This window comes from Bactrocera neohumeralis, chromosome 4 (assembly GCF_024586455.1).
Source record: "Bactrocera neohumeralis isolate Rockhampton chromosome 4, APGP_CSIRO_Bneo_wtdbg2-racon-allhic-juicebox.fasta_v2, whole genome shotgun sequence".
Lineage (NCBI taxonomy): Eukaryota > Metazoa > Arthropoda > Insecta > Diptera > Tephritidae > Bactrocera > Bactrocera neohumeralis.
Genome location: NC_065921.1, coordinates 71,217,513 through 71,238,746, shown reverse-complemented (window position 1 = coordinate 71,238,746; position 21,234 = coordinate 71,217,513). Strand labels below are relative to the sequence as shown.

General features: G+C 32.6%; 2 protein-coding genes and 9 non-coding genes across 11 annotated transcripts; 10 read left to right on the top strand and 1 right to left on the bottom strand.

The window, feature by feature from the left end:
* Window positions 1-10,199: 10,199 nt before the first annotated feature.
* On the top strand, window positions 10,200-10,271 carry Trnaq-uug (transfer RNA glutamine (anticodon UUG)). The gene has a single exon. It is a non-coding gene; the product is annotated as a tRNA-Gln (tRNA).
* Window positions 10,272-11,005: 734 nt separating this feature from the next.
* Window positions 11,006-11,077, top strand: Trnaq-uug (transfer RNA glutamine (anticodon UUG)). Its single transcript has one exon. It is a non-coding gene; the product is annotated as a tRNA-Gln (tRNA).
* An 899-nt stretch (window positions 11,078-11,976) lies between these two features.
* On the bottom strand, window positions 11,977-13,831 carry LOC126757558 (borealin-like). Its single transcript, XM_050471559.1, has 4 exons — window positions 13,439-13,831; window positions 13,260-13,371; window positions 12,631-13,057; window positions 11,977-12,565 (listed from the first exon to the last, which is right to left on the bottom strand). Exons 1-4 carry the CDS (start codon window positions 13,658-13,660, stop codon window positions 12,373-12,375), a joined length of 954 nt encoding a protein of 317 aa, XP_050327516.1. The 5' UTR covers window positions 13,661-13,831; the 3' UTR covers window positions 11,977-12,372.
* A 483-nt stretch (window positions 13,832-14,314) lies between these two features.
* On the top strand, window positions 14,315-21,234 carry LOC126757554 (H/ACA ribonucleoprotein complex subunit 4). Its single transcript, XM_050471554.1, has 12 exons — window positions 14,315-14,428; window positions 14,574-14,942; window positions 15,001-15,252; window positions 15,457-15,731; window positions 16,301-16,723; window positions 16,822-17,662; window positions 17,851-17,896; window positions 18,084-18,137; window positions 18,924-18,983; window positions 19,174-19,249; window positions 19,445-19,519; window positions 21,098-21,234. The coding sequence occupies exons 1-6, from the start codon at window positions 14,416-14,418 to the stop codon at window positions 17,038-17,040; spliced, it is 1,551 nt and encodes a 516-aa protein (XP_050327511.1). The 5' UTR covers window positions 14,315-14,415; the 3' UTR covers window positions 17,041-17,662; window positions 17,851-17,896; window positions 18,084-18,137; window positions 18,924-18,983; window positions 19,174-19,249; window positions 19,445-19,519; window positions 21,098-21,234.
* On the top strand, window positions 15,889-16,026 carry LOC126757690 (small nucleolar RNA snoR639/H1). The gene has a single exon (XR_007666769.1). It is a non-coding gene; the product is annotated as a small nucleolar RNA snoR639/H1 (small nucleolar RNA).
* On the top strand, window positions 16,071-16,208 carry LOC126757689 (small nucleolar RNA snoR639/H1). The gene has a single exon (XR_007666768.1). It is a non-coding gene; the product is annotated as a small nucleolar RNA snoR639/H1 (small nucleolar RNA).
* On the top strand, window positions 17,702-17,787 carry LOC126757695 (small nucleolar RNA Me28S-Gm1083). Its single transcript, XR_007666774.1, has one exon. It is a non-coding gene; the product is annotated as a small nucleolar RNA Me28S-Gm1083 (small nucleolar RNA).
* On the top strand, window positions 17,941-18,025 carry LOC126757694 (small nucleolar RNA Me28S-Gm1083). The gene has a single exon (XR_007666773.1). It is a non-coding gene; the product is annotated as a small nucleolar RNA Me28S-Gm1083 (small nucleolar RNA).
* Window positions 18,759-18,847, top strand: LOC126757693 (small nucleolar RNA Me28S-Gm1083). The gene has a single exon (XR_007666772.1). It is a non-coding gene; the product is annotated as a small nucleolar RNA Me28S-Gm1083 (small nucleolar RNA).
* On the top strand, window positions 19,025-19,111 carry LOC126757692 (small nucleolar RNA Me28S-Gm1083). The gene has a single exon (XR_007666771.1). It is a non-coding gene; the product is annotated as a small nucleolar RNA Me28S-Gm1083 (small nucleolar RNA).
* Window positions 19,296-19,380, top strand: LOC126757696 (small nucleolar RNA Me28S-Gm1083). Its single transcript, XR_007666775.1, has one exon. It is a non-coding gene; the product is annotated as a small nucleolar RNA Me28S-Gm1083 (small nucleolar RNA).

Genomic DNA, 21,234 nt, shown 5'->3' with positions numbered 1-21,234 from the left:
GATTTTTTTGTTAATTTTTTTGCGATTTTGTGTTTCTAATTTTTTGTTTTTTTTTTAATTTTTGTGTATTTTTGTGATTTTTTGTTTTTGTGATATTTTGTTTACTTTTTGTTTTTTGGATTTTTTTAACGTATTCTTTTGTGTTTTTTATTGTGATTTTTTGTTTTGTTTTTTTTTGTAATTTTTTTTTTGTTTTGTTTTTTTGCGATTTTTTGGGCTTGTATTTTTTGGTTATTTGGAATTTTCTAATCTTTTTTTGTTTTTTATTCGAGGTGTTTCCTATTTGTCAGTTTTTTATGATTTTTTTTGCGATTTTGTGTTTCTAATTTTTTGTTTTGTTTTTTTAAATATTTTTTTTTTAATTTTGTAATATTTTGTTTTCTTTTGTGTTTTTTATTGTGATTTTTTGTTTTGGTTTTTTTTGTATTTTTTGTGTTTTTTTTTATTATTGTTTTTGTTTTGATTTATTTGTTTTGTTTTTGTGATTTATTTTCGAAGAGGGAATTTTATTTAAGAAATTAATAAAAAAATTGTGGTTTTACAGAATTTAATTTTTATATAAGTTATTGGCCCTGTAGCCGATATCCAGGAAGACCTCCGAAATATGCATGTATGTCTGGCGTTGAGGAAGATTTTTCTGCTTAAAATTGCACAAATCCAAAAAACAAAAAAAAATATTACATAGATGAATGAATACATATTTCTTACGAAATGGCGGTTCCCAAACAAATGTTGTTTTTGTGAAAAAATTTACACTGAAAAGTGGTTTCAAAAAATCGAAATTATTATCAAAAATCGTATACCTTCCATTGTGTTATAGCTTACAAGTACATATAACTAAAAAGATTATGTTAAAATTTTAAGTCGATAAGGCCAATGGTTTCGAAGAAATTTTCCACACAGTGTTTCGAGACAAAAACCCATTACAGTTTTGGCAGCATATTACAATTTAACATTATATTATATTACATATTAGAAAATGTTTACAAATTCGCTTCTATAACCAAAACTATTCGCCAGTTCAACTTAAAATTTCCCGAGAATATTTTGAAAATATACATACATGGAATATATCCATATTAATACAAAAAAAGAAATCTAGTTTTTGAAATTCACAAGTGGATATGACCCCTTGAGAGAGGGTATTCTAGTCTGTAAGGATGGTTTTTAGGTTGTTTTTGAAGTGTATAAAGAAGCATATAATATAAAGAAAACTTTCTAAAAATTTCCGTTCAATCGGCGCAGTAGAACCTGATAAATCATGGGTATCGTTTTGAACAAGACAGTTACGAGAATAGCGCCTTTCTTTTTTCCCTTAAAGCCGAACCGGTTTGTATGCTGAGTCGGCAAATCCAACCGAAATAATTCGAATTTTGAAAAATCCTATTGTAGATATATGTTTGAATAGTTAAACTTAGAATATCAATTTTATTTTATTTCTAGACTAGAATACCCTTTTCAATTAAAATGTAGTTGTCTACTTCCACACAAAGAATGGTTGAGACTGTTGCTATACTCCGGTAATTAGTAAAGTGACAAAATAAGATACTCGAATTTGTTAACTCGATCGTGACATTTGTACGTTGTAATTATATACATTAGATCCCTGTGCGAAGCCATTAACAAATTTACAAATCTAGGGTTATAACAGAGCCTCTTTAAAGAAAATCATTGCGACTATAGACATATCAGCAAATTATGTCCAGTTTCTTTTGCGCTTATAAATATTATTAATTATCAAATCTGCATAGTAAAGTGTTAACCAAGTTCATTTATACATATGTACATATATATGGAAGGGTTGAATAGTGTATATCGTTACCTAAAATGCAAAATAACGTATCATCTAAAAAAGTTGAAAATCGTTGTCAGATATTATAATCAGTATATAACCATTTTATAACGAAAACTCTAATTTTGTTGCATTATAAGTGTATGATAACCAATATATAACCTTTTATAACCAAAACTCAAATTTTATTTCCATTTTAGTGTTTCTATTATATCGTTTATCCTATCGTTATGAAAAGTGATGCTACGTTATTTTGTATTTTAGGTGACGATTTTTACGATTTTATGTACATATGTATATCGATATACATTTTTAGTAAATATCCACATATCTTCATGTGTCAAACTCAAACTTAACCTTATGAAAACTATCGTTTTTATTTTATTTGAGTTTTCCCTTATAAGGGTCGTGCATACTTCATTTGCATATTTTAATTTTGAATTTAATTGTTAAATTTGCCCGCAAAATTGTTCAATATTTACAATATTTTCCACGTAGTTTTATTTTCGATATCAGCTGCATTTGAAACAGGGTTTTACGGTTTTACTTAATGCTATAATTACAATAACAACGCATATGTTGAATAAAAGGCAGGCGTGTGGGCCAAAAGCAACATTTTTTAATAAACTAAAGTATAAGCAAACGATGAGGTTCATCTTGCAAACTTGAAGTAAAAGTGCATTTATAAACATGGCACATTTTAACACAAAAAAAGACATCTCAAAACATACTCAACATTTAATTGTCTATTTAAATAAAGCTTTAATAAACTGATTGCAATGTCGTAATTAATAGCTATTATAGGTATTTTGTCGACCAAAACAAAAAAAAAAATGTGAGGAATTGGTAAAATATGCAAATATAAAAAGTTGTAATGCAATTGCTAACGGTTTCTTAATGTGTGTATGTATTATAAAAAGTCGATAAAAAGGCCAAAACAAAGTGATGTTAAAATGCTAAACTTCAATGTGTCACACAGCATTATTGAATATTTTCAAACAGTCAACTTAAACAGTGGAAATCGAATGCTTTAAAATACTTACATAGATGTGGTAATGTGAAAACAAAAACATAGCATACATATGTATATACATACACGAAATACTTTAAATATGACATGTAAATATATGAAACAAATTGTATACCAGTATACTAATGTATGTATGTAATTGCAATATATAACAAAAAAGCGCATTCATCTAACACAGGCCATACATTTTATATAATTCATAGAAGAAATTTTGTTTAAAAACTTTTTATTTCCATAATTTTATTATACAAACTGCATAATATGTGCATATATACGAGTACTTTGTCACATATGCCAATATCCAATTATATCAGATTATGTCGTTTGCACAAAAAATACAAAGTCAAAAGTGTTTGAGTGCATAATGTCAAAATCAGCGGTTCTATTTTGCTTTTGTAATACAAAAATAAATTTTTACATTGTAAATCACAAAAAAAAGAATCAAAATGTAAACAAATAATTTATAAGAAAAACAAAAAAAATCTTTTGACATTTAATTTTTTTTGTAAGAAGAAACACATTCCGTAGTAACACAAGCTTCTATAACTGAGCCAAGTTCTTCAAGCTTTCCAAGCATTCCAAAAGTTGTTTTTTGTGTTCTCTGTTCGTCCTTTTCAGTTTAATAAAACTCTCTTGAATTCAGTAATATCTGTTCTTCCTTTTTCGTTTAATAAAAAAAAACAAACACTTTTTAAATTTAAATTTATTTATTCTTTTTAAGAATTTGCACCAGCATCTAGAGTGATGCTATCAGCTCAACAGTCACAATAGTGACAGCAAATAACATTTTTTGGATAATTATTTACTAAAAAATCATTATGATCATTAAAAGTTTGGGGACTACAAAAATATGTGTTGAAAAATAATTATTAAACTTGATTTTTTAACCATTTCCTTAAAACGGTTACAGTCCCACATAAAATTTCAATAAAAATAATTTTTTGATCAACGTGACGAGCTGATCCAATTTAGCCATGTCCATCTGTCCGTCTGTATATATGCGAACTAGTTCCACAGTTTTTAAGATATTGGTCTGAAATTTTGCACTCGCTTTTCTTTGCCAAGAAGCTGCTATGGTCCACTTACAGGTCACTAAAAACCTCCCTCTAAGGAACCGTCGCTCACCCTGGGTCCACATTAGCATTACTTCAGGATGGCGTTCTATTTGACTCATTGAGAGATTTACATCTCTGCAACTGCGTCCAGTTCCCGCTTTTTGCTGCGAGTTTCTGCGAGTTTCTCGACAATTCCCAGGTTTGTTTCACTCTCCAGCATGACTCTGATTAAATTGTCCGCGTTTATTGGACCAACCAGGTTCCCTACGGCGGTGCGTTCTCCTTGCCAACGTACATATTCAAAGAATGTGTGTTCAGCGTCGTCTTCTGTCGCGCGTTTTGAAGTATTTGTGACCGGTCTCCAAATTTACGGCTTGTCCATAGGTCTAAATATTTTATTAGTCTAGCCGTCCATCTTCCGCGAATCTCATTCTCTTTTTTGCCATGTTCTTATTGTATCTTTCTTTATTTGTTCTATTGCGCTATTGTTATTATCGGATATTTTTTTTAGCTCTTACAGCTTTTTCCCTCCATATGCTAGAAGTTCAATTGGGGCAATACTGCAGGTAGGCTGATGCCACTCTGAGGGCTGCAGTGCGGTGTACTCTGGCCACTACCTTACGCCGGTTTTACTTTTTAAGCACGTCTGCCCAGAATCAGGACGCTGATTGTCATCGACTTAGGAGCTTTCTCTTTGCTTGGCTGGGTCCTTCCATGTTTAGTCTGCTCAGTTAGGAGATGATCTTCGTTGCGGCGTACTGGATTTGTACCTAGAAGGTTAGTCTGGGGTACAGACTAGGTAGTTTACTGCTTTTTGTGTCTTAAAAATATCCGTTGTCGTTTACATACTTATTTCCAGGGATATGCGCTTTTTGCAGTAGTAGCTCTGTTTTTTCCGTAGCGAGCTGGAGGTTGTGTGAGTCGAGTCATGCTTCCGTCCATATCATAACCTCTTTAAGCTTTCTTCGCGTTTTTTCTGTGTGTTTTGCTGTAAACCTTGGTATAATGTCGTTCGTGTAGCCAATTGAGTACGATTCGTCTGGCATTTCAAGTTTTAATTTAGCGTCGTTGCCGATGTTCCGCAAGTCTGAGCCCAGAATGGATCCTTGTGCTGCTCCTGACGTGACCGCTATCTGTCGTGACCCCTCTCTAGTTTCGTACAACAGTTTTCTGTTGCTAAGGTAGCATCAGCCCTGCGGTAGTCGAGGATTTTAAAACTTTTTTCGAGAGTGTCGATCTTATCCACCCATCTAGCGCTGTTGAAGGCGTTTCGGACATCAAAAGTCGCCAGCAAAACTATTCTCTTGTGTTTATGCCATCTAAGCCGCGCGGCTTCTACACTTTCAATTCCGCATTTTATAGCTCCTAGAGTTGATCTTCCGGGTCTGAAGCCGTATTGCCTAAGAGACAGTCCTTCAGCTTCGTAGCTAGCCGCTTCGAGTCTGAGTTTAAGTAGTCTTTCATAGAGCTTTGCCGCTGTATGAAGCATGCATAGTGGACGGTATGCTGATGCCAAATTGGGATTTCCTTTTCGTTTACTGATTAGCACCGGCCGTTGCTTTTCCAGGGTTCGGGAAGTATTCCGGCTTCGAGGCAGGCGTTGACCCATATATACTATAGCATATAGCTGCCATACAAACTGACCCAACGAACTCAAGTTTTTGTATGCAAAACTTTTTTTATTTCGCGAAATTTGGTAGAGCTATCATCCAAAGATTTGCTACAATCGGAGAAAAGAAGAATTCCCTAAACTTTCTTGACAAGGTGTAGTTATTTTTGTACCCCTTTAATGCTATAAAAAATGCACCTGTGAAGGGTATTATAGCTTCGCTGCAGCCGTTTTTATTGTTTCTTACTGCTGTTGCACTAATTTACGAATGGTTTACTTACATGAAGACATATTTACACAGTATATATGCACATAAACAGGCGTTCATACGTAGTGACAAAGTAAAACAACAACAAACAAAAAAATTTAAATAAAAAATAATAATCGAAACACGAACACATTGAAAGAAGTCAAGAAGTCGGGGAGCTGACCACTTTAATATCGAGCTGCAATTAAGCAGAAAAAAAAACATATTTATATAAATGTCTTAATGCATGCATATACATACAGTATTTACAAGCGTGGTTGCCAATGTTGGAACATATACTTATACACATAAGAATAAGTAAATGTGACAAATACATACATATTTACATATGTGTACGGTAGCTGATTTGCCAAATACATGTATGTATGCATGTAAATACACATACAAATATACATATACTATATACTCATACATAACATATACATACATATGTATATGTATAAGTTTATATACCACAGGTGTATTTTAACTAACGATAATGCCGGGATTAAAAATAATTTTAAATTCATTTTACTTGCGCCTACAAATTTATATTTGTATGTATATATGTATATTCGTGTGTATGCATGTGTAGGACTTATATGCTTGACATAATCAGCAACGTATGCATATTTAAAATTAACAAACCCACATACTTAGTAAATTAATATCATGATTTTTGTGTATTATATTGTAAGTATGTATGTGTGCACATTTGTTTTATAAAATGCTGTTATAAGGTAGAGATATTTAATTTTTCGTAAAGAAAACAAATCATACAACGTACATACATATGTACGTATGTAAGTTCTCACTTCTGCAAATTATGTTAAGGTAGCAAACACACTTTTAGGCATTTATGCATTTTCAGACACATGCAACATGCAACATACATACATACATACACACATTCATTCATCTCTATGCATATGATCTGTGAATTGTGTGCTTAAACGAAAACGAAATATGGGAATCCAGTAACTTTGGTGATCTTTTAAGCGTCGAAACACGACTAATCTTAAAATAAAATAAAACAACAATACTTCTATATAAATGTAATTTGTAACGAATAAGTAATCAACACCACCACATAAGCTATGTAACGTTAAAGGTAAAAAAATAAATAAATAATCTGAAATAAATCTTTAATTGCGTTGTCTTATTGAATTATGTATTGTGAAAATGATTAGCAATAAGAACAGCAAGGCAATTAGGGCGAGGTATACTACTGTGGGCAAAAAATAGTAAGACTTCTAATTTAAATTTTACTCGAAAACCCACTAGTCGAAATATTTATACCCTGAACAGGGTATATTAAGTTTGTCACGAAGTTTGTAACACCCAGAAGGAAGCGTCGGAGACCCTATAAAGTATATACATATATAAATGATCAGTATCTCGAGTAGAGTCGATTTAGCCATGTTCGCCTCTCAGTCGTCTGTACTCCCTCAGTTTTTAAGATATCGTTTTGAAATTTTGCAAACGTCAATTTCTCTTCAAGCAGATGCTCATTTGTCGGAACTGCCGATATCGGACCACTATAACATATAGCTGCCATACAAACTGAACGATCGGAATCAAGTTCTTGTATGGAAAACTTTCACATTTCCCAATGTATTTTCACAAAAGTTAGCACAGGTTATTTTCTAAGGCAACAATGTAAACACCGAAGAAATTGTTCAGATCGGCTCACTATAGCATATAGCTGCCATACAAACCGAACGATCGGAATCAAGTTCTTGTATGGACAACTTTCACATTTGACAAGATATATTCACGAAATTTGGTATATGTTATTTTCAAAGACAACAATGTAATCTCCGAAGAAAATGTTCATAAGTTAAACCTATCAACTTGGGGTTGAGGAAGAAATTCTATAGATGTTAAAGAATTTAAATGTAAAGTGTTTATTTATTTTTCCAAATCCATTTCATCCCCTTAAAAGTAATCTCTGTCCGATAAAATACACTTTGCCAACGCTTTTTTCAGTTCTTGAAACAATCGCAATAGTATTTTACCTGTATATTCTTGAAATCCTTCTTCTATTCGGTTTTTATTTCCTCAATCGTGTCAAAACGGTGTTCCCAACTTTTGAGTTTGCTGAAGTAACCAGAAGACACACGAAGCCAAATCCGGCGAATACGGTCCGAAAATGCAGTACGAATTGGTACATTATTGTGATTTTGGCAACAATTGACTTGACGCGTTAAAGACATGAAACTTATGCCTGATCAGTCAGCTGGCACTTTGAGACTTTCAAATCAAATCACACGAGGAACAGGAGTCACCTAAGCACTGACCAGGCATGGTGCCTGCTTTTCTTTTATAGAGCCAGCTGCAGCCAGCTTCTCCTAAAGTCACCTCATGACTTCTAAATCAAATCACACGAGGAGCCAAAGTCAACTAAGCACTGACCAGACATGGTTCTTGCTTTTCTTTTATAGAGCCAACTGCCACTAAGCTTCACGCGAGATCACCTCATTACTTTTAAATTTATAAATATTAGATTGTCAAATATCTTCCGCCTTTTTGTCTTTTGAATTTCGCGGCTATGTATAGAACGCTACAGAGCTCGTATCTGGCAATACTATACATCTTTGAAAAGTCCTGACATAACCTACAAAACGACACTATGCATGATTAGTTTGGATATTGTGTTCAACAGTTATTGACGTGTAAACGTGGAGTTCACTAACGCCGAAATTGCGCTATTTTAAAGTTTTTTTCGTTAAAAGCAAATCCGCTAGAGAAACGTTCCGTGAGATTAATGGTATTTTGGGGGATGGTACTTTATCACTTCAACTGCGAAGGAATGGTTTCGACGATTCAGAGCGGGTGAAAACGACACCCTGGATAAGCCAGCCGGCGGAAGACTTGTGACGACGAATACCGATCAAATCGTGGAAAACATTGAGTTAGACCGGCATGTGCCATCTCGTGACATCGCCCAGAAGATGGGAGGTAGTCACCAAACCATTTTAAATCATTTGAAGAAAGCTGGATACACAAAAAAGCTTGAATTTGGGTGCCGCATGATTGGACGCAAAACAAGAAAAAACGTTAACTTTGGCTGCACCGAAGCTAATATACCCTTCACAGGTGCATTTCTTTTAGTAACTAAGTGTTCAGTTTGTATGGTAGCTATATGCTATAGTTAACCGATCTGAACAATTTCTTCGAAGATTACATTGTTGCCTTAGGAAATAATCTATACCACATTTGGTGACGATATGTAGATTGTCAAATGTGAAAGTTTTCCCAACAAGAACTTGATTCCGATCGTTCAGTTTATATGGTAGCTATATGTTATAGAGGTCCGATATCGGCCGTTCCGACAAATGAGCAGCTTGTTGAAGAGAAAATGACGTTTGCAAAATTTCAAAAGGATATCTTAAAAACTGAGGGACTAGTTCGTATATATACAGACGGACGGACGGATGGACGGACAGACAGACAGACGGACATGGTTAAATCGACTCAGCTCAACATATTGATCATTTATATATATACTTTATAGGGTCTCCGACGCTTCTTTCTGGGTGTTACAAACATCGCGACAAACTTAATTAACCCTGTTCAAGTTATAAAAATCCGTCTAGACCGATTCAACGCCTGCGATACGAGTATGCTGCTGAAACGGAACGAACTCGGCCCATTTATGAAGCGGTTGGTGACTGGCGACGAAAAATAGATCACATACGACAATATCAAACGAAAACGGTCGTGGTCGAAGGCCGGTGAATCGTCCCAAACAGCGGCCAAGCCGGGATTGACGGCCAGAAAGGTTTTACTGTGTGTTTGGTGGGATTGGAAGGGAATCATCCACTATGAGCTGCTCCCATATGACCAGGACGCTTAATTCTACCATCTACTGCGAACAACTGGGGGGTATTATGAAGTTGCCGTCTAGATGGAAACAGATTATCGAACGAATCCGAACCGATCACTGTAACACTTTTTTATAAAGCATTGAATAAAGAGCAAAAAAGCGGAAGGGAGATATTTGACAATCTAATATAATGCAACTAAATCGGCATACTTTTTGTTCACAAAAATAATTAATGCAACCAAATCTTTTAAAGCCGTTTTCTCAAAGTCTTTTTAGCAGGCATTTGTCAGCTATGTTCTGGATAACTTAACGAAGACTCCTTCCTTCGATAAAGAACTTTTTTTAGTGTGGAAGTTGTAATACTACGGTGTAACTAGTAATTTGGAGTACGATAATTGGATAAACCTAAAAAAAAAACTTACATACTAATACATACATATGTATGTATGTATAAAGAAGTGTGAATATGTATGTATGTAAATACAGTGGGTATCCACTCAAATAATTTGTGCATGTGGATAGTTGATATTCGGAAGACGTTTTTTGTTCAACGTTGGACGTTGACATTGGATAGCCGAATTAATGTGAATGAGAGCAAAAAGAGAAAAATGTCATTTAGCACATGTGTTTGTAAGAGGGTTCTATGGTGTAATGGTTAGCACTCTGGACTTTGAATCCAGCGATCCGAGTTCAAATCTCGGTAGAACCTTGGTCCAATGGACCACTTTTTTTGGAACATTATTTAATATAATTAATATGTGAACGAAATATGCATACTAAATAATACAGTAATAAATACATACATATATATCCATCTGTTTACCAGCGGCAGTGGAACAAAATCTCTTAATGAAATTAGTGTTTGCTTTGATTTTTATTTCCAAAACATTAAAAAGTTCATTGTGTTCATGTTTCAACATGTTTTTGAAGGAGCACACGCTGAAATACATGAAATATTATTTTCGATTCAGCCTTATATTCGTTAAAGCAATTTTTACAAACGTCTGTTTCAAGCTAATTTCGGTTAACTTATTGAGTGATTCAATTGTTAGAAAAAAAGTTTTGTTTTGAATAGTTTTTTGTATTTGTTGAAATGTTTTTATATGTCTGCAACAGTTTCAAACGATTATATTTTTAGTTTGAGTAATAAAACATTTATGTACATGTGTATATGCGTATGCATATCTTAATGTTCGATTACTGATTCTCTAATATTTCAGTATTTGTTTTTACAAAAGCCCCTGCACATATTCATCGTGTATGTGAAATCTACAGTATTTATACATATACTTATTACCAGTTTCTGTAAAATACTCTGTTCTTTGACAGAACAGACATATCTGTTATTTGTGATTTTTAGAATTAACAGATAATGTTAATGCGGAAATGGCAATGTTAAAGTGGCTGTAGTTGAAATAGTACAATGTGAAAAGTGTAGTAAACGGTTCTATGGTGTAATGGTTAGCACTCTGGACTTTGAATCCAGCGATCCGAGTTCAAATCTCGGTAGAACCTTAATATTACGATAATATTTTTTCCATCTCCAGCGATTTTTTTATTGAACATGAATACACTCCTTTTATTAAAAAAAAAAATTAATTTGACAATTTTTGAATCATTTCTTACATGTGATGAATTTCTAAAACGCCGTGCTTGTATTTCTTTAATATCAACACACTTTTAGTTATCAATGAATATTTGAAATATCTTATTTATTTATGTTCAAAAATAGGACTGTGTAATCCAAATGTAAATATGTAATTTGTATGTATATATGTAAGTATGTATGTATATATATTTGTTTTTTGAAAATCATTGTATATATATTAATGGGTTCTTCTTCTTCTTCTTAATTGGCGTAGACACCGCTTACGCGATTATAGCCGAGTTAACAACAGCGCGCCAGTCGTTTAGATGGAGGATGGAGTCATGTGTAGAAGTTCACTCAAGTGGTTTAGTTCTTGATCGCCATTCACTTGGGAGTAAAAAAAAAAAAACGATTCTATTTTATAACTCACTACTTCCGGTCTTTTCTAGAATATTGTTCTGTATTGACCCGCCATTTAAACGGGTCAATTGAAAACGTTGAAAAAAAAATATTAATGGGTTAGATAAAAAAACGATTTATTTTATTGTCTTTTTTAATTCTATAACATTTCTAGAATATTGTCTGTATTGAAATTTTACACGGATCTTCCAGATATAATTTGCAATGCCTTGAACAATTTTTTTTTTGTTAAATTACAAATATTAAAAAAAAACTCAATTTTTTTATAAAAACGTCTTCCAAAAATAAAATTTTCACTTTTTTATATTTGGAATAAAAAGTTTGAGTTAAATATTTTTTTTTTCATAGCAAACTATTGAAAATAACCCTTTAATAGAACACATAAAAAAAATTGAAATACAAGAAATATTTTTTTTAACTGCTTTATTATTTATTAAATTCTACAAAATTAAAAGAAATGGTTTCATGAAATGTTATCGGTTTTAACGCCTTTCTACACGATCTAAATAAAATATTTTTTCTACATGAGTTCTTTTTTATACATACATATCTCATTCACAATTTCCTAACAAGGATTAAAATCCTTTCGAACTTTGTCCTTTTGATACACCAAAAGTTCGTTCCATTACAATGTGTTTACAGGATCCCACATATTTTAGATATTTTTCAACAATTTCATTACAAAAGGAATAATTTCTATGTAAAATATGATAAATTAAGTCAATTATAATGTTAACATTATATTTTGTGAAGAAAGTAAGTAATACTATATAAATGAAATGAAGTCATACGATGATAAGCACTATTTCGTTGAGGAGCCATCAGCCATTTTCATGATTAAATTTAAATTATCATGTAATGTTTTGATTTGGTTAAGTGTGTCTGCATCAATAGCATCGATGATGTCCGATTTCAGTTCTTCCAGTTTCTTTGGTCGTAACGAAAATACACCATTCTTTGTAGGTATATTCACATTGGCAAATTTATCGGGCAGCCTACATTAAAAATAAATTAAAAAATTAAAAATAATGCTCTTATATGACTAATGTAGCAAACTTACACATGAGCAACTACTGGACTTCCACATTTGGACAATACCACTTCACCAGGTTTTGGCCATCGTAAAAATGCTGCCGCCGGAGATGATGTCGACATTGTCATTGAGAACTGTTGGCCGCACATTTGTGATGAACGATCAGCACTAAAAGCTTTGGAGCGTGTAGCAGTTGGTGTACGCATTTTGCTCCGCGAAATACGTGTGTCCATAACGGTGGAGGAATTTGTTGACTTTATTGTGGATACTTGCACTAAATCATCACAAGCTGATCGACTACGACGCGGACGCCGAGCTCTAGCTGAACTTAGCGGCCCAGGAGTGCGACCACGCTGTTGCTGTTGTTTAATAGATGCCCGACTATATGCACTTAAAGTTGAGGTTGAGATACCTATTGTACTGCCACCGTTTGTGCTATCCTCTGTAAGGTAACCTTTTACCAATTTTTGTTTTTGTTTTTATATTTTTTGAATGCATTCAAGATTGTGACCAAGTATGGAAATGCGGGTGATGTATATTTGTTACAAAATGTGTAAAAGCGTAAGAGAAAAAAGAGCCAACACCAACATTTAATATAATTGCCCCATAATGAAATTCATATTATAATTATGTTAATTAGTTTGTTTTAAAATTACCTTCATCGTTCGGGTTTAATTGCTTTCCGGAGGTTTGTTTGGCGCCACCAGCGCTATTGTTTACCGCCAAAGTATTCAAATATTTTTTGCAATCTTCAGGTTTTGTTAAATTCTTCAAATAAAACAAACGCATACAATTATTAAAAATTTGTTTTGAAATAATCATTAGTGATGCATACCAGAGACAATACATCTCCCATTAGTAAATTAAGGACATTTGAATCAGTGCCCATTAGTAACACATAAAACTTGTCTTCAATAGATTTTATTTGCGCTTTTCCTTTTAATTCTAATGCGTGCAAATAGCCATCAAATGATGCTTCAAACTCCCGCAATTTTTCTTCAGAATTTGACGTTTCACGAAAACGTTTGGTAGACTTGGAAACCTTCGTACGCGGCATTTTCTTTTTGCAAATCGTCGGTTTTTAATTAATAAAATGTGTTTTTTAAACCAATATAATATTAACAATTACGTTATGGCTATTTTTCTGTCTTATTGTAAGGAATTCACTTAACAAATATGTATTAATGGCGTTGAAATAATCAAATCGACTTTACACAAGACCGAAAAATGCCATTTTGAATTTCGTAAACCCATCGTTAGACAATTCAGCACTATTCAGCAACTAAAGCAGGGTTGCAAATTCCAGGGTTGTCAGGATTTACATCCAAATTTCAACATTGGAAATACAAAAATTTATTTCCGTTGAGAAGTAATTTAGGCTCGAAAATTAAGAATCTATACCGAAGCTACATATATATATCGAATGCTTATTATATCACAATTAGTTTAGAGTTTATTACGAAAAGGACAAGTTCCTTGAATGCATTACTAAATTTTCGAAAAAAAACCCTTGAGCTTTTAATGAACTCCACAATAATTTTTGTAAATTTCGAAGAACTTTTGATTATTTTTACAATGTAAATAAAACTTTTTCCCGTTCAAATATTATATGAAATTTTATTGAGAAATAGTCACTCTGTGTCAAACACGTGTATAAATTGGTTTTTGTCAAAGATAAATTTTCAATACAACTCTACATTTTGACATCTTGTGCTTCTGACTGTTTCTAACCTTCCTTTCATTCGCCGGACGTGTTGCTTTATAAAACGTGTCGAATATTTGTTCAATAAATTTGTGAATAATTTTAAAATAATGGCGGATATTGGTAAGTGATTATTTGATTATTGTCTAAATTTAAAGAAAAATTCATTTAACTAAGACTTTAATTGTTCAAAATAATGTACATTCCCGTGTTTCTCGTGTACGTTTATTTACAAAAAATACCTCGTGGTTTTTCTTAAAAATTGTAGAAATCAAAAAGGAAAAGAAAAAGAAGAAAATTAAGGAAGAGCCAATTGATGCGGATGATCTTGGAGTGCTACAAAAATCTGGCGACTTTTCTGTGAAGCCATCTGAAAAATCTGTGAAGTTAGATGCTTCGCAATGGCCTTTGTTGTTGAAAAATTTCGATAAGCTGAATGTGCGTACCAACCACTATACACCTTTACCTCATGGCTCTTCTCCACTTAATAGAGATATTAAAGAATATATGAAGTCTGGTTTCATTAATTTGGATAAACCATCTAATCCAAGTTCACACGAAGTTGTCGCCTGGATAAAGAAAATTCTAAAAGTTGAGAAAACTGGACATTCTGGAACATTGGATCCAAAAGTGACAGGTGATTATAATGTTATATGGCGTAAAAACTATTATTCTAAAATGAATGTTGGCATTAGGTTGTCTTATTGTGTGTATTGATCGCGCAACACGCCTAGTTAAGTCACAACAAAGTGCTGGTAAAGAATACGTTGCCATATTCAAGCTACATTCGCCAGTGGAGTCGGTAGCAAAAGTTCGTCAAGGATTGGAAAAATTGCGTGGTGCACTCTTCCAACGACCACCTTTAATTTCAGCAGTCAAAAGACAATTGCGTGTTCGTACAGTTTATGATAGCAAACTCTTGGATTATGATGAGGCTCGTAATATGGGTGAGTGGAGTTAACGTATATTTTTATAAACAATAAAAAGGCATGGTCATATTGATTTAACAACTCATCTCAATATGAGTAGTGTTATTTTCAATTAATAATAATAAATGCTAAATTAAAATAAGCTTTTGTTTAATGATGCAGAAGCACATTTCTTCATATATTGTATGCTTTCTCTTTCTATTTTGCTTCATATGCTAAAAGGTGTTTTTTGGGTTAGCTGTGAGGCGGGTTCGTATATTCGTACCATGTGCGTACACTTGGGCTTAGTGCTAGGAGTTGGTGGCCAAATGTTAGAACTGAGACGTGTACGTTCTGGTATACAGTCTGAGCGTGATGGCATGGTGACGATGCACGATGTCTTGGATGCTATGTACCTGTATGAAAATCACAAAGACGAGTCGATGTTGCGACGAGTAATCAAGCCATTAGAAGGTTTACTTGTTAACCACAAACGCATTATAATGAAAGACAGCTCGGTAAGTTCTTTTTTCTATTTTATACTATGTGGTTTCTTGTCGAATTGCTAAAAGTTAAAATTATAAGTTCGTCTAACTTTCCTGTCTGATCTAAAATTTATTAATATTTTAATGCTAAAATGTCTATTATTTATTTTTCAATTTAATATTATTATGTACCCCATGATATAAGCCGGCAGAAAAAATACTCCCTAGTTTTTTCAGTGACTATGATTGGGAACATAAACGTTTTTCCGATGTGTGTATATTTCGAGGCGTCTTACCTGCTTCAAAATAAAGATTTATTCAGAATACATTTGTTTCTCGAGTTATAAGTTGTGATTTATAAAAATATAATTTACCCCATGATATAAGCCGGCAGGGAAAATATTTTCCATTTTTTCCTGTGACTATGATTGGGAACAACAATGTTTATCCGATGTGTGTATGTGGCAATATCAAACAAATTTATTGCACCAAAGAATGATTCGGAGCACATATATGTATATACACAGTTACATATAAGAATGTCCATTATAAAAATTTTTACACTTGGAAAAGTTTCTAATTGTAACATGTTTTTCTTTTAGGTCAACGCTGTTTGCTACGGTGCGAAAATCATGTTGCCCGGTGTGTTACGTTATGAGGATGGTATTGAAATTGATCAAGAAATTGTCATCGTCACAACAAAGGGTGAAGCAATTTGTTTGGCCATTGCACAAATGACAACAGCAACAATGGCATCATGTGATCACGGTGTCGTAGCTAAGATCAAACGTGTTATCATGGAGAGAGATACATATCCGCGTAAATGGGGCCTAGGACCTAAAGCTTCAGCAAAGAAAGCACTTATTGCGGCAGGAAAATTGGATAAGTATGGACGTCCGAATGAAAATACACCCAAGGAGTGGTTAACCGGCTTCGTTGATTACAATGCAAAGAAGCCTGCGGCAGCTGTAGCGCCACAAAATACAACGCCAAGCCATGGTGGCAGTACAGAGGAGGGTAAAAAGGTAAGACAAAGATATCTTGTCATTTATAACATAACAATACCTTAAAATTTCATATCTTGAAGTTGTGTTAATTTTTTTAATATTTTATTTTATTTTAGCGCAAATTGAGCGTGACCAGCCAAGATGAGAACACTGGATCCGTGGTACCAGCTGATATTGAAAAGTCCGAAAAGAAGAAGAAGAAGAAGCATAAATCCGATAAAGAGGCTCCCGAAGAAACAGTAGTGGGGGAAGAGGGAGCGGAGGTGACAGAAAAGAAAGAGAAAAAGAAGAAGAAGAAGAAGGACAAAGATAGAGAAAAAGAAGCTGAGGAATGAATTAAGCCTTTGTAGATCGCTAAATTCAAGTCTATTGCAGTGCATTTTATAGAGTACCGTTCTATTGCGTTAATTTTAGTTAACTTCCTTTTTTAAATACAAAATTGTTTGCAAAAAGTTTTAAGGTTGACTCAGAAATAAGTCTGAGTAGGTTAAGTATGTGGTCTTTCTAAGACATATATTTTTCTATGAATTGACAACACATAATAGACGACCTCAGCAAATATACAAAATAATACAATAATTACATTTTATGTATTGTAGCTATAAGATTAAAGATAAGTCTGGTAACTGTAGACTACTTAATTTCTCAGCTGTACAAATGGTATATTACCAATATGTGGCTGACAACAAAAACATGAAAATATACAACGTAGCCTATAAAAAACGTAACTTTTTCTTAAGCATATTTAGATACTTAATCTCTGTTGAAATTCGTGTTTACTATTTCCAAGGTCTAATAATTTTAGTAAATCATATAATTAAGGTTAGTATTTTGCTTTATTTATTTATGCATAAACATATATTACACTATTCGTATTACAGATGTCAGCTGACCACATCACGAGCTTGAACTTAAAAGCAACGTAAACAAAATTTGCATGCTGTCCTATATATGCAGGTAATTATGTTAAACCAATAAAAAATATATTGAAATATAATTGATGTGATGAGCAATTACTTTCGCCCCTAACTGAAAATATCTAACTGTTGAATGCGATTGATTGGTCTTACTGAATTCAGCAATGTCTATACATACAAACATTAAGCTTATTTTCTTTACTCAAAACGTCATATTTCTCATTGCAGATTTATTTATTGGATGTGGTCTTCGGAATTCATAAATTATAAAAAAGTGAGTTTTCAAATATACACATACAAAATTAGCAATATTTTCGTTTTCTTATGATGAGCAATTACTTTCGCCCCTAACTGAAAAATATAACTGTTGAATGCGATTGATTGGTCTTACTGAGCAGAGGCTTTATACAATTTTATCGCATCAAAATAAGCGATTTGCTAATTTTTCCATTTTATTTCAGATTACCTGTTCGTCATTTGCAGTCGTTCCGTTAGTTGCAGCCATTTTATGAAATGTAAGTTGAACTAACGTTATGTTGTAAGCAGGGTCGCAAATAATGCATTAAGAAATAATTGAATTAACATTTAAAAAAATTTCAAAATTTTTAACTTCTAATACCGGATTGAAAAGTTAAAAACAAATTTTTAACCCCAAATACTGGATTGAAAATAAAAAATACTGAATTAAAAATAAAAAATACTAAATGCTGAATTGAAAAAAAAAAAAAATTATAAATCACAAATACTGGATTGAAAAAAATTACCTAACATTGGATTGCAAAATAAAAACAAAAAATTGTCCTAAATATTGGTTTGAAAAATAAAAAAATATTCCATCCAAAACAATTAATAAAAAAATAACTGAAAAATCATTCCTAAATACCCGATTTGAAAAAAGAAACAATCCCAAATACTGTATTGGAAAATAACAAAAAGATGTTAAGCAATAATTTATAATTAAAAATAAAAAAAGCAAAATTAAATGTTAAACACTAAATTATAATTAAAAAATGAATATCCAATATTTCACACAAAATGTTTGGAAAACTTAAAAGTGTTAAATATAATTTTTAATTCAAAAACTTTTAATTGAGAAATTCCCAACACTGTTTGTATGTCATTAAATTTATTTCCTCTATTGAATGATGAACAATTACTTTCGCCCCTAACTGAAAAATAATAATTTCATGTTGAATGCGAATTGATTGGTCTTACTGATTAATGTTATACATAAAAAAAATTTAATTATTCTTTTCATAAAAAAAAGTTTAATTGAAAGTGTGTTTTTTCTCTATTTTCAGCTTCGTTTTTGGAGCACTTAACACCTATTTACTTTATACGTGGCTATCGCAATGAAAATTGTAAGTTTGATTTGTTACTTTACTGTTAAGATTTAAATGAATTTTATATGATGAACAATTACTTTCGCCCCTAACTGAAAAAAAATTCATGTTGAATGCGAATTGATTGGTCTTACTGAAAAATGTGTAAACAATTCCTTTTGAAATCACTGTATACCCAGAATACTAACTTATTTGTTTTCAATTTTAGTTATATTATATGGGATCTGGATAACATTTGTGCAGCACTATATATTAGTATTATCACGTCACTTTTGAATATAAACGTAAGTATAAATATGTTAAGGTATTAAATATAATTTATATTAATTGAATTGCATGATGAACAATTACTTTCGCCCCTAACTGAAAAAAATTTATGTTGAATGCGAATTGATTGGTCTTACTGATGTTTAATTTCTCTTCATTGAAATCCAAATTTACATCGAATTTTTACTAATTATTATTTTTTTTATTTCTAGCAATTTTCCTTATGCTACATACGGTGATAGAGGTTATGTAAGAAATCAGAGAATGAATCTGATAAACATATTCAGGTAAGCGTTTAACTGGTTGTTAACAATTAATAAATTACGATTCCTAATGTTGAACACATTTGTGGAATTCAAACATAAAATTCTTGGCAAAACTATGTTCGGAGTTTGTTGTGCGTCAGAAAATATCTCTGAAGTAATTAGGTGTGCTGCCAACAAAGTCCTAGGCCAAATAAAAATCTGGCTCCGTGCCGAACTATGACGAATATTTAAAGTTTCGCCATTGCCGGTCACTGTTTGAACTGTAAACTCGTTTGATGTTTGTTTACTAGAACGAAATTCTTGTAAGGCCGCTTTCACGACAGTGGGGTCTACGTTACCGGAACGGACCCGGATTTTTTATCCAGCCAAGAACTATCAACTTGCAACGAATCATCGAAATTACTTCAGAAATGATTTCTGTCACTACAAAACCAGCTATAACAATCTTGTCAAAAATTGATAAATATTTTAATCCAATCCGAGTACGTAAGCCTGTCTTTAAAAAATGTTATAGGGAATTTTAGAAAATAAATTCTGATTTTTCGTATATGATTTCAATACTTTATGCCGCTGTACTGAATAACAAATGTTGCTTGGCTTTCTGAAGATTTGCAGTTGGGCGAAAGCTCACCATTGTCACATCGAAAAATTGCACTTAAATCAATAATGAAAGTTAGTACAGAAGATCACTGTGAGGTCAAGGGCGTCTGTGCTTTGAAAATTTTTGAAAAGTAGTTCTAGCCTCGAACTTCATTAAAGGGCCGAAATAGGACTATATTTTATTGTTGTTTCCCAATTAACATAATTGTTAAATTCCATCTTTTTCCTTCATTAATCGGAAACTTTTCACAAATTGTTAAATAACATCTTTTTGAATCAGAACTTCAGTTCTGGTGAAATATGATCAGAGCTGAACTTTTTCACAAATATGTCATTTTAAAATTTTAATGAAATTTCTCACGTTTTCTAATAATAAATGGTTGAAATCGAATCGGAACTTTTGAAGTCTCAAAATACGGAATATGTTGACCTCAGAGCTGACCCTAAAGTATATTAAGTTTGCAAAGATGTGTGTAACATCCACGTCAGAGACTTTTAAAGTAAATAAATATATAAACGATAGGCTTGGCGAGCTAAGTCAATTAAGCCATGTCCGTCTGTCTGTCCGTCTTTCTGTGGCTCAGTTTGTGAGAGATCGATCTGATTTTGTACCAAGCTGCTCATTTGTTGAAATGTTCGAAATCGGACCACTATAGCATATAGCTGCCATACAAACTGAACGATCAGAATAAAGTGCTTGTGTGGAAATCTTTTTCATTTGACGAGATATCTTCACGAAAATTGATTATTCCAAAGGCAGTGGTGCTATCTCCGAAGAAATTAATCAGTTCGGATAACTATAAAATAATATATGTACATATATGTATATAGCTGCCATGCAAACTGACCGCTTAAAGTTCTTGTAAGGCATTTTTGTATATGTGAAGGTTATAATAGCTTCGGTGCTGCCGAAGTTAACTTTTTTTTTCCTTTTTTGCCTACTTTTTATTAAAAATATTTCTTAGATTTAAAAATAATTTGAGAATTCTATGATTTCAGGAAGATATGGTCAACATTTTATTGTTTCTTGTAAAGTAACAACACTAGCTCGGATACACATAAGTCGTACCGATTCAGTAACAATATGGACAAATTTCTTCAGATAATTTGCCGAAGCGAAAAGGAAAAGATTCAGG

What these genes read in the sequence shown, in the direction of transcription:
- LOC126757558 (XM_050471559.1), bottom strand. Translation starts at nt 13,660, where the DNA reads ATGCCGCGTACGAAGGTTTCCAAGTCTACCAAACGTTTTCGTGAAACG. An exon ending in TGGGAGATGTATTGTCTCTG is followed by an intron (nt 13,372 to 13,438) that starts GTATGCATCACT and finishes TTTTATTTGAAG; the next exon opens with AATTTAACAAAACCTGAAGA. An exon ending in AGTCCAGTAGTTGCTCATGT is followed by an intron (nt 12,566 to 12,630) that starts GTAAGTTTGCTA and finishes TTTTTAATGTAG; the next exon opens with GCTGCCCGATAAATTTGCCA.
- LOC126757554 (XM_050471554.1), top strand. An exon ending in TGATGAGGCTCGTAATATGG is followed by an intron (nt 15,253 to 15,456) that starts GTGAGTGGAGTT and finishes ATATGCTAAAAG; the next exon opens with GTGTTTTTTGGGTTAGCTGT. An exon ending in GTACAGAGGAGGGTAAAAAG is followed by an intron (nt 16,724 to 16,821) that starts GTAAGACAAAGA and finishes ATTTTATTTTAG; the next exon opens with CGCAAATTGAGCGTGACCAG.